This window comes from Sus scrofa, chromosome 10 (assembly GCF_000003025.6).
Source record: "Sus scrofa isolate TJ Tabasco breed Duroc chromosome 10, Sscrofa11.1, whole genome shotgun sequence".
NCBI classification, from domain to species: Eukaryota; Metazoa; Chordata; class Mammalia; order Artiodactyla; family Suidae; genus Sus; species Sus scrofa.
In genome coordinates this window covers 46846612-46859234 of record NC_010452.4, presented here as the reverse complement: position 1 = coordinate 46859234, position 12623 = coordinate 46846612, and the positions used below count along the sequence as shown (strand labels likewise).

The following is a 12623-nucleotide window of genomic DNA, read 5'->3' as shown; positions in this document are numbered from 1 at the left end:
GTTCGATCCCCAGCACGGCACAGTGGGTTAAAAGATGCAACACTGCCTCAAGCAACAGCATAGCTTGTAGCTCAGATTCAGTCTCTGGCCGGGAAACTTCCATATGCCACCGATGTGGTCATTAAAAAAGAAGAACTAGAACAGGTGAAAGACTGGTCAACGTAGTGGCAGAGATCATCATGGAGACCTTAAAGTACATGCATGGGACAGGGTAGGAATTTTAAAGTCAGTACCATACATGCAACTAAAGTAAACCTGATAATATCTGTGACTTACAAAATACAGAAGGACACTGAAGAGTCGTTGAAAGATCTACACCTGTACAAATAAAAGGTATGAAAGTTGCTATGATAAGGAATAAGGAACCAAAGGAATCTAGAAGGATCAAAATTGAAGCTAATAAAGAAAAAGCAGGAAGAAGTGGAAATGAACATAACCTCAAGAACTCTTAAACTAGTGGCCCAACCAAAAAAATAAAACCGTCATTAAAAACGAGGATCATTTGGATAGATAAAAGGTACAAAATTTTAAGTATTAAAAAAAAAAAAAAAGAACTTATGCTTCCAGCCAAGAAAGAGTTAACAGGGACTAAATTTAACCTCCCATGTCAACTAAAAACCAGATAAAATATGAGAAACAAAGTCTCTCAAGGAATTAAACATCAGACAAAGACAAGTGATACCTAAGATTGCCTCAGCGTATGGGTTTGTGACAGTTTCCTGGCAAGGAGAGCCCACTGGCATCCCTGAGTTGAGATATAACTGGGAGTCCAAGGAAGCCAGGTTGGCTGGAGTTTACAGAGCTGAGGCCAGAGAGGAGAGAGCAGTACTGAGGAGCTCTGATGAGCTGCACAAGGGGCCCCTCGAATAGTCAGCGCCTGGCTGTGAGGCCAGGGAGAGAATCACTCCGAGGAATAAAAGGAAAGCGTGCTGAGGATGCACACGGTGACGGAAACAGTACCTGCCCCCAAGAGCCAGTAACGCCTCATAACTCGGGCTATTCCTACGAGTGTGAAGAAGCGCCTAGCCTCAGCAGTGGGGAAAGTGGATTCTAAACTAAATGCTGCCCTGCTTTTGCCTAAGAGGCTTGCACAGAAGCCAGACACAACCAAACTCTTTCCAAGTCACTTAACCACGTGCCAGAATAAAGTTTAGGAATGTTTTCAGAAATCCAAAGGTATGCTATGCCTAACAACATAAAGTTCAAGAAGCGTGGCATCCAATAAAAAATTACCAAATGTGTAGAAAGGTGGGAAAATGGCCTATAAATAAGGGGAAAAGTCAAAACTGACCCAGAAATGATAAAGTATGAAAATAAATCTTTATGATCTTGGATTAAGCAATAGCTTCTTCGATATGACACCAAAAGCACAAGCTATAAAAGAAATTAGATGAATTTAAAATTTTACACTTCAAAAGACACCATGAAGAGAGTGAAAAGACAAGCTATAGACTGGAAAAAGATATTTGCAAATAATACTAGACATACCCAGCCTATAGAGAGAACTCTTAACAACTCAGGAATGAGTTTGCCAATTTAAAAACAGGCAAAAAGGTCTGAATAGACATTTCACCAGAAAAGATAAATAAATGCCCAATAAGAACATGGAAAAAGATCAACATCAATAGAGAAAGGAAGTGAAACTACAATGAGATATATTATTTGACATCATTAAATAACTACAAATCAAAGACACTAAAAAGTGTGAGCTAGGATGTGGAGAGATTGGAATCCGTATATATTGCTGGTGAGAATGAAAATGTGTTCTGTCTGAAGAACAGTTGTCAGTTTCTTACCATGTTACAGCGTAAATTTTATTGTATGTTTTAGACTGAGTGTGTGTTCCTTCCCACACAAATTCCTGTCGAAGTCCTAATCCCCAAAGTGGAAATGGGGCCTCCAAAGAAGGAACTGACATTAGAGAGCAAATATCCCCCAGCCCCTCCTTTACTCACCCCTCCCAACCAGGCACAAGCACCCAGGAAAGGCCATGTGAGCACACATCAGCATGGCACCCATCCACAAGCCAAGAGAAGAGGCCTTAGCACGTAACCTACTTCGTTACAGTAACAATCATGGAATTGTTCACCTTAAAAGGATGAAATTTATGGCATATAAATTATAGTTGGTTTTTTGTTTGTTTGTTTGCTTTTCAGGCCCACAGGGCATATGGAAGTTCCCAAGCTAGGGGTCGAATTGGAGCTGCAGGTGCCAGACTACACCACAGTCACAGCAGTGTAGGATCCGAGCCACAACTGCGACATACACTGCAGCTCACAGCAATGCCAACTCCTAACGCACTGGCAAGGCGAGGAATCGAACCTGAATCCTCATGGATTCGTTACTGCTGAGCCACAAAAGGAACTCCCAAATTATCCTATAAGCGATCAATTTTTAAAGCTTTGTTAAAAAAAAAAAAAAAACAGTAATGTATTGTGGAGTTTATAACAGAGAAATAAAGTGTATGACAATAATAGCACAAAGACTGGGAGGGGAGAAATGGAATATACTGTTGTCACCTTCCTATACCATACTTCAAGTAGAATATATATCTTGAAATTTTCACTCTGATAGGTTACAGATGAAAACTGTAAACCACTAAAAGAATAAAAGAGTTACAGCTAATAAAACAAATAAGACATTAAATGGAATCTCTATCCGTTCTCAATCCAAAAGAAGGTAGAAGAGAAAGAAGAAAGAACAGATGGAACAAATAGCAAGATGGTAAACCTAACAAGGTCAGTAATCACATTAACCTAAGTAGCCTGAAAACACTCCAACTGAAAAGCAGAATTTATCAGATGGATGTAAAAAGAAACAAGATCCATCAATACACTGCCTACAGGAAACCCACTTTAAATATAAAGACAATTAGGTGAGAAATAAAGAGATGGAAAAAGATATACTATGCCAACACACATCAGAAGAAAATGGAATGGATGTATTATTATCCAGTGAGGTAGATTTCAAAGCTAATAAAAAGAAGGATAAAGGGAGTTATTTCCCAAAGGTGAAAGGGTCAGTTCCTCTAGAGGACATAGGAGTTTTAAAGATTATTCAAATCGATGACACAAAAAGTGGAAGAACAAATTTTGACAAATTCACCATTTCAAAAACGTTCAATAATTGATAGAGCAAGTAGAACAAGTTAATCAGCAAAGATGCAGAAGACTTGAACATTATTAACTAGACATTTATATAACACTCCACCCAACAGCAGTATACATATTTTCTTCATGTACACATGAAACATTTACCAAGATGGACCATTATTCTGGACCATGAATCTCAGTAAAATCCATGCACTGTATTTTTTCTGACCACAATAAAATTATATGACACAATTATCTTTGTAAATTCCTCCAGAATTCAGAAACGAAATAATGTACCTGTAAATAAACCCGCGCCTCAAGGAAGAAAAATTAGAGGAGTTCCTGCTGTGGCGCAAAGGGAATAGTGGCATCTCTGGAGCTCTGGGACGCAGGTTCGATCCCTGGCCCAGCACACTGGCATTGCTGCACCTGCAGCATAAGTCACAACTGCAGCTTGGATCTGACCCCTGGCCTGGGAATTCCATATGCCTCAGGGCAGCCAAAAATGAAGAAAAGAAAGAAGGGAGAGAGGGAGGGAGGAAAAGAAAAATTAGAAACTATTTTGAACTGGAGGAAAATGACAACACAAGTCAAAGAGGGAAATTTATAGCACTAGATGCTTGTATTAAGGGCGAAAGGGCTCAAATCAATGACCTCATCTCCCACATTAAGAAATTTTAAATGAAGAGGAAAATAAACCCAAAGTAAGCAGATGAAAGCAGCTTTATATGTAATAACCAAAAATGCAAACAAGCCAAATAGGTGAACAGATTCACGGATATAGAGAAGATTTATGGTTACCAGTGGGGAGGGCATTGAGAGAGGGATGGAGTGGGAGGCTGGGGTTATCAGATGTTAGCTATTATATATATAGAGAGAGGATGGATCAACTACAAGATCTTACTCCACAGCACAGGGAACTATATTCAATATCCTAGGACAAGCCATAACAGAAAAGAATACTTTTAAAAAGAATATATATATATCTACACCACTCTGCTGTACAGCAGAAATTAACACAACATTGTAAATCAAATATACTTCATTTTAAAAAATCAATCAGAAAATGAAAGAAGGCAGGAAGGTATAGAGAATCCATTCGTATAAACACTACACATCAATGTGATGGGAAATGATGGGAGACAAAGTTCTCATTATCTGCACTGACTAGTATCTTGAAGGAAATGTTCAAGGGTAACAGCAGAGCCTCTCCTTATGGCCAATACAAGCTGCAGGGCACATTCCCAGAAAGCTGAAGACAACATTCAATACAGACTAAGTTCTCTTTATCACTTTTTCTAAACCTGTGAAGGGAATCTGACTCCTACATTTATAGGTTGAAGGTAGGGGGGCAGAGCACGTTACAAGACCACATGACAAGTCTGAGCGACAGTGGATCCTGGGTCCAACTCTGCCCAGGGCAGCTTTCACCAGGCCAGAGAACTCTGCAAAGTGCTCCTGCAGAGAAACCCACACCTCTGACCCCAGGGTCATTCATCTTACCTGAGTCTAGATGGATTATTCTAGCTCTCTTCAATTTTCCAAGTGGTTTATACTTTGGCTCGATATTTTGCGAAGATCGGCATAAAGGCTTTAAGCTGAAATGAATACAGATATTATTTTTCCTGTTGGGAAAGCTGGGAATAGAAGCATCATTTATAGAGATTATAAAAATTTGACTATGGAGGAAATCATACCACTGCTTTTAAAAACTTTTCAGCAATGTTTGGAGTTCCCTCTGTGGCGCAATGGGATCAGTGGCGTCTTGGGAGCACTGGGACGTGGGTTCAATCCCCACCCTGGCACAGAGGGTTAAGGATCCAGCATTGCCGCAACTGTGGCTTAAGTCACAACAACAGCTAGATCTGATCCCTGACCCAGGAGCTTCATCTGCCACAGAGAGGCCAAAAAAGAAAAAAAAAAAAAAAAAAAACAAACTTTTCAGCAATGTTTAATAATTTAAAATTACTTCAATATAATAAAGTAGTAAATATAAGCATTTAAAACAACCCATCTAATTGTAGGACTGACGGAAAGCAAAACTTTTATCTTTGCTCTTGCACTGCAGAAAAGCATGTCCCTATTCTGATGAACTGTTAAATAATAGGGTAACACCTTCTGGCATTCAGGGAATTCAGTACAGCAAACTGCCTCCTGTTCGCTATTTAATGGGGTTATCTCTTGCAAGAATCTCACAAATTTGATCTCTTCATTCTAGAGGTTGAAAGCTAAGATATAGTGAAAATAAAATACAAAAGGGCACAGAAATAAGATTTGAAGGTGTCCCGCCCTTTTCAAGGTCTTCATTGCCAACCAGTCCATTATGCTAGATGCCCAGAAGCTTTTAAGATTATATAAAACGCACTCACTTGAAAAAGCCCAGATGCTCCCAACCAGAACCCTACTGACAGCCACGTCCATTTTACAGCCTTGTCCCCATTTTCAGGCCTGAAATTATCCTCTGGATCCATCCCATTGGACCACAGAAGTTCCGCAAGTACTAATGACTCACATTTCTTTAACTTTCTCCAGAGTTGTGCCCAGTGGAATGACATTTGGATATACATTCACAGGACTAATGTAGCTCAAGAAATCTTTAATCTGGAAGAAGGAAAATAAAATGCATCAGTTATCTCTATGGTGAAAAAACTGGGTGTAAGAGCAACAGATAAAGGGATACCAGGGGAAAGAGAGCAGAGGTCGCTCAAGGCTGTGGTTCCTAATGCCAGGTGCACGGGAGCACCCAGCGGGGCTCTCAAAAAGAAATACCCAACACACATGCCCCAGCCCCAAAGAGCCTCTAACACTGAGCTACAGCGGGACCTGGAATCAATATATTTAAATGTTCTTCAGGTGATTCTGTTCCCCAGTAAGGAATGAGTCTCACTTGTTAATGGGATTCAAAGATTCTCTATTTCTTTATAGGACAGTAGTTTCCTTATCTATTTTTATTTTTTTAATTTTTTATTTTTATTTTGTCTTTTTCTAGGTCCACATCCAAGGCATATGGAGGTTCCCAGTCTAGGGGAGCCAAAGCTGAGAGCCAGAGCCACAGCTATGCCAGATCCGAGCCGTGACTGCAACCTACACCACAGCTCATGGCAACGCCGGATCGATAACCCACTGAGCAAGGGCAGGGACTGAACCCACAACCTCATGGTTCCTAGTCGGATTCGTTAACCACTGAACCACGACGGGAACTCCTAGTTTCCTTATCTAAAGTCACTCACCCTATATTTAACAAATTCCCTTTAAGGAAGTTAGAATTTAGCCAAGTATTTAATATGCACAGGGAAAGAACTTAGAATTGCATTTCTTTCTTCCCACATATAATTGTTAGCAATACCAAGGGGAAGTACATCTTTGAGACTGCTCGATTCATCTTCATGGTTTATTCTAATCCAAACAAGGACAACTACATGCAAAAATTTCACGAATACCTTGATTTTCTGCAAAGCTCAGCATGTTAAACAAAGGAACTCTGTCACTCTTCCTCAAAACATCTCTATAACCCAGACGAGCTTCAGCTTTGTCATTTTTAGATCTTGGTGGGCTTGTGTCAAATTATTTCAAGTCTCTAAGTCTTAAATGCTTTTTTAATTTTTGGCTGGACCTGTGGCATGTGGAAATTCCTGGGCCGGGGATCGAACTGGCACCTCAGCAGCGTCCCAAGCCACTGCAGAGACAATGCTGGATCCTTAATCCATTGCACCAACTCTGGGAGTCTTTTCATTTATATTCTTAACTATTACTTTCTTGAAGAAGTTTTTGGGGTTTTGTTTGGGGTTTTTAATTAAACTATAGTTGATTTACAATACTGTGTGAGTTTCGGGCATAGAGCTTCAGATTCTTTTCCAGTATGGGTAATCACAAGCTACTGACCACATTTCCATCTGCTGTATAGTAATACTGACAATTTTTTTACGACGGGTGAACAGAACTGAAGTGAGGGGTTTAAAATACATTTAGAAAGCAGGTTGGGAATAAAACCTTATTCATACATTTTCTTCAAAGTTTAGGCTAGATACAAGGGGTGATCATTTCCTTTCTACTTAAGCAACGTAGCTCATCCACCGAGATGTCTTCGCCTGTGTTTCCTGAGCAAGAGTCCCCACCAGTCTTAAGCAGGAGGAAGAGAGATGCCTCAGCAGCCGAGGTTCTGAGTATGGGATCCTCTTACCTCACTGTAGGAGGAGTGAAAAGAAAAGCAGGCTCTGTACGAACTCTCTCCAGTTCTAAAGGGAAAGGAAAACCCAAAATTAAGGGTCACTCATCAAAACTAAGTTCCAAACTCCGAGTCTTCTCATTTTAGGCTACTGCAGGATGAAATCACCCTGCCATCAAGGATTTTTTTCCTGGGCCAGGAGGGAACTCTTTCCATAAATGTAAATATCTGTGAACATTCCAAACGGCCAATGTTTCAGGACATGAGCTAAAACATGAGGATCAGTATGGGCCTCCTCTGCTCCACTAAGGGCTTCCAACCCCTTCAAGGTCAATTCCCAACTTCCGGCCAAGCAAGACAGCCTGCCTCTAACCATCTTCTCAGTCAAACTCAGTAGACCCCAGGAAATACTGGCTCATGGTAGTAAGCAATTGATAGCTTTTGGAAGCCGCTTCTCTTTAATTTAAACAGAGTTTAACTTTCAAAAGTTATTTTCCACAATCATGATATGCCCCCCTCTTGAGGTTAGGCTAGACTGCCTTTAAACTATCGATTTACCTCAAAGCAAGGTTCCTCTCAAAAGACGCTGCTTGCTTACCTCACAATAACATTGGTTTTTCTAGTTCTTTCTCCAAACCACATAGTGGAGGGCTTAATACTGATTATGTGGAGTGGAATTCTATTTTTGGATGTTATTCCACAGGGTAATTTATTCCAATGAAAATATTCCTCTGCCTAAAAAAGATTTTAAAATAAGAAAAATGGTTTAACATTTTCAACAAATATATTTGTACCAGGGTCTCAAAAAAATGCAGATGACTTTTTAGCATGAAAAAAAAAATATATATATACATATATAGACATGAAGAAATAGGTAAGTTCGAATTGAGGAATATTCTAGAAAACAACTGGCCTGGACTTTAGCTGGAGACTTGATCTACATCAAAAGACTAAAGCAGCCTGAGTGAATGCAACACATGTTTTTAAATTAAATTCTGGATGGCCCTGCTCCCCACTCCACCAAGCCATAAGGGATTGAGACAACTGAGGAAATCTGAATATGGACCATATCATACCCAGTCGTATCACATTCATGTTAAATTCCCTGAGTGTGGGAAGTGTACTGTGGTTATACGACTTTGTTTAGGGTGACGTGTCATGACGTTTGCATCTGACTCTCAAGTGGGCTGCACGGTGGGGTGCTGCTTACACAGAGAGACAGACAGACAGACACAGAGGGTGCCAGAAAGCAAACTGTTAACACCTGGGCAGCTGCGGAATCCAGAAGAAGAGGACACGGTGTTCATAGGAGCCAGCAATTCCACTCCTGGGTATATACCCACAAAAACCAAAAACACTAATTAAAAGAGATACTGCATCCCCATGTCCACAGCAGCACTGTTTACAAGAGCCAAGACATGGAAGCAACCTAAGTGTCAATCAGTAGATAAATGGACAAAGAAGATGTGGAACACACACACACACAATGGAATGTCAGCCATAAAAAGAATGAAATAATGCCATTTGCAGCAACACGGATGGACTTGGAGAACATTACACTCAATGAAATAAGTCAGAGAAAGACAAATACTGTGTGATATCACTTACATGTGGAATCTAAAAAATATAGCAAATTAGTGAATATAACAAAAAAAAAGAAGCAGACTCACAGCTATAGAGAACAAATCAGTGGTTACCAGTGGGGAGAGGGAAGTGGGGAGGGGCAAGACAGGGTGGGGGGTTGAGGGGTACAAACTACTACCTAAAAAATAAAGAAGCTACAAGAGTATATCATACAATAGGGGGAATATAGCTAATATTTTATAGTAACTATAAATGGATTACAACCTTTAAAAATTGTGAATCACTACACTGTACACCTGTAAATTACGTAACAGTACATAGCAACTATACGCCAGTTAGAAAAAATAGAGTACACAGAGGTCTTGGTACTAGTCTAACTACTATACTGCTTTAAAATTTTTCAAAATAAAGTTGGAGAAAAAGTGACAAGTATTTTTAAAAGGTTGAAAACCAGAGTTCCCATTGTGGCTCAGCGGGAACTAAACCAACTAGTATCCGCCACTTGAGGATGTGGGTTTGATCCCTGGCCTCGCTCAGTGGGTAAAGGATCCGGCGTTGCTGTGACCTATGGTGTAGGTCTCAGATGAGGCTCAGATCTGGCGTTGCTGTGGCTGTGGTGTGGGCCCAGCAGCTGCAGCTCCGATTCAAGAGCCTGGGAACTTCCACATGCCACTAGTGCAGCCCTAAAAAGCAAAACAAAACAAAACAAAACTATGGCGTGTCTGTGTCTGTTAACTCATTATGAAGTTCAGGGTACTGCAATACAGTAATGACCTTGGGTTAACACCTTAAGCCTCAGTTTTCACATTTGCGACCTGAAGGGCCTAGAAAATGGAATTTCGCCGGTTCCTCCTGGACCTGAAATTCTTGCATGGATCTCGCAAACAGAGCAGTTTACTGTGTACCTTTGGATGCCGACAGGCATGGATCTGAGTGCCACGGTCTGTTGTGAGATGATGAAGGATGTCAGGCATGTTTCGAAACATGTCCAGTTTATTCACGTGAACCTGAGGAAAACAACACAAATAAGCACATGACTGGAATTGTATTTCCTGTAAACAAAGTGTTTCAAGGGTAACTAGGCCGGGGCAAATCATCCAGTTAGAATGAACTCTCTCTTCTGCCTTGAGACCTAGTTTTCCTCTCTTTCCACGCACATTAGTACTGCACCAGGACGCTGAGATCATGGTCCCGGCATTTAGCGCCTCCTGTAGGTGGCTTTCACTGGATCAGGTAAATCCGTCCCTCAGTCTAGCAAGAGGCACTCGACCAAAATTTACTGTGCACCTGCTCTACATCAAGCTTTATTCTATCCTGCTGTGTAGCACTGGGAACTCTATCTAGTCACTTATCATGGAGCGTGATGATGTGAGAAAAAAGAAGGTATATATGTATGTACGACTGGGTCACCTTGCTGTGCAGTAGAAAATGGACAGAACACTGTAAACCAGCTGTGCTAGAAAAATAAAAATAAAAATCATCAATAAAAAAAGCTTTATTCTAAATATTGGGAGTATTGCAGTAAATACAGCAGACAAAAATAATCAAGAAGGTTGCTCTCGAAGACACATACAACATGCTACTTAAGGGCAGCTGGTGGTGGGCAGCCAGCGTAACAAGGAAGCCGAGATCTGGATCCTCCTATGCCACAGTGGATTGGCCAGAGGGGGAGGGGGCAGATGCAGAAAAACACAACAAAAAAATCTCAGGAGTTCCTGTCTTGGTGCAGCGGAAACGAATCAGACTAGTAACCATGAGGTTGCAGGTTTGATCCCTGGCCTCGCTCAGCGGGTTAAGGATCCAGTATTACTGTGAGCTGTGGTGTCAGTCGCAGATGCGGCTCGGATCTGGCATTGCTGTGGCTGCGGTGTAGGCCTGCGGCTACAGCTCTGATTAAACCCCTAGCCTGGGAACCTCCGCATGCCGCAGGTGTGGTAGCCCTAAAAAGACGAAAAAAGACCAAAAAAAAAGATCTCAGCCACCATTAGAATCTTAAAGCTAATGATTTCATTTTTAATTTTTGTTTTTGTTTGTTTGGAGTTTTTTTTGGCCACACCTGTGGCATGCAGAAGTTCCCCAGCCAGGGATCGAACCTGTGCCACAGCAGCAACCAAAGCCATTCCAGTGACAATGCTGGTTCCTTAACCTACTGGGCCACCAGGGAACTCCTAAAGCTAATACTGCTTAAAACTTAAAACCAACATGTCAGTTTTGCTTAAATCTTTTCTGGGTATTTCAGAATAAACAACAAGTACCTAAATGAACACAGAGATAATGAAATGGCACCAAAAAAAAGAAAAAGAAAAAGAAAAAAAAAAGAAACAGTATTGTCATTTTGAAGTCTGAGCAACAAAACAGATTAGGAAGTTTTTTGTTTTGTTTTATCTTTTTGTCTTTTCTACGGTGGCACCCTCAGCATATGGAGGTTCCCAGGCTAGGGGTCGAATCGGAGCTGTAGCCGCCGGCCTACGCCAGAGCCACAGCAACGCGGGATCCGAGCCACGTCTTCGACCTACACCACAGCTCACGGCAACGCTGGATCCTCAACCCACTGAACGAGGCCAGGGATCAAACCCGCAACCTCAAGGTTCCTAGTCGGAATCGTTAACCACTGAGCCACAACGGGAACTCCAGGAGGATGTTAACTGCTGGGGTAATTACTACCAGGACTGTTGTCACACAGCAGCCAGGCATGACTGCTTACTTATCCAGTAGCCTAGTCCTCTCACTACCTGTTTACTAACGACTAACAGGAACAATGAATTGACTTTTCCGGCCTAGGAAGGAGAGAAAAAGAGGTAAACTCGGAGATGCACCAGAGAGACACAAACGCTCATCCTCGTGAAAATGAAGATGCTTGAAAAGGCTGTCATAAATCACCTCTCAGGTCTCTTTGTCCAAAAAAACCTCACTGTTGTCTACAAGCATTGTATCCCTACAGCGGGATTAAGAGACTTGAGGGAGCCACACACTGAAATCCTGCCTCCCTCCCCACCCCCTCCTCAGCCCGGGGTTTCTCCCCCAAGGTCTCAGAGCGGGAGCTTCCGGGTCTTTTCCATTTCGCACATCGAGAAAATTTACACAGCAAATTTGGGACGGGTAAGTGGCTGGTACCTCTATATTTTGTCAAGAAGCCATGAAATAAAAACAAAAAAACCCAGCACCCAGCAGAGCATATATAAAGATGTGTGTACGTGTGCGTGTGTATACATGCGCACACACACAGTCTATTATCGCTGTGGTTTAATTGAAAAGACATTTTAACACCAAAAAACACAGCAACAACAATCTCAGAATGTTTTTTAAATAAGTCCCTTTGCGTGTGGGATTTAATTTTTAAAAATGATACAAAGGAACTTATTTAAATGCATGTTTAACTTATACGTGCTATTTGCAATGGCTCTGTTAGGAGAGGACAGGGACGGGGACCTGGGTGATTCAAAACAGGCCATTTGCTGTTGCCAAAAACAGGAGGCCTGCGTAAACAATGAACACACACGCAGGCACCAGGGGCGTGCGCTTGGAGCGCCTCCCCATAACCTTTCCCCACGTGACTAAGGTGGGACCGACCAGAGGATCCAAACCCACCCCCATGCAGAGAGCAAAACAACACTCAGCCCTTACACACAGCACGGGGGCGGGGGCGGGGGCTGGGACAGGAAATTAGTGGGCCTGGGGCAAGAGAATGTGGGTCCCCAAACAGGTCCATGATGTAGGGACCTAAGGAAACACCCACACCCAGTGGCAGCCAGGACCATTCCCCAGCCCAGGGTGGCCCACCC

The 12623-nt window shown here is 41.8% G+C and overlaps 1 protein-coding gene across 4 annotated transcripts in view; it reads right to left on the bottom strand.

The window, feature by feature from the left end:
• The window catches only part of DCLRE1C (DNA cross-link repair 1C), a 43833-nt gene that overhangs the window by 4614 nt on the left and 26596 nt on the right, over nucleotides 1–12623 (bottom strand). For all 4 annotated transcript variants that reach the window (XM_021063988.1, XM_021063989.1, XM_021063990.1 and 1 more), the window contains 5 exon segments: nucleotides 9747–9848; nucleotides 7856–7992; nucleotides 7273–7327; nucleotides 5605–5693; nucleotides 4596–4690 (listed from right to left, as the gene is read on the bottom strand). In XM_021063988.1, coding sequence (XP_020919647.1) covers nucleotides 4596–4690; nucleotides 5605–5693; nucleotides 7273–7327; nucleotides 7856–7992; nucleotides 9747–9848 — 478 coding nt within the window.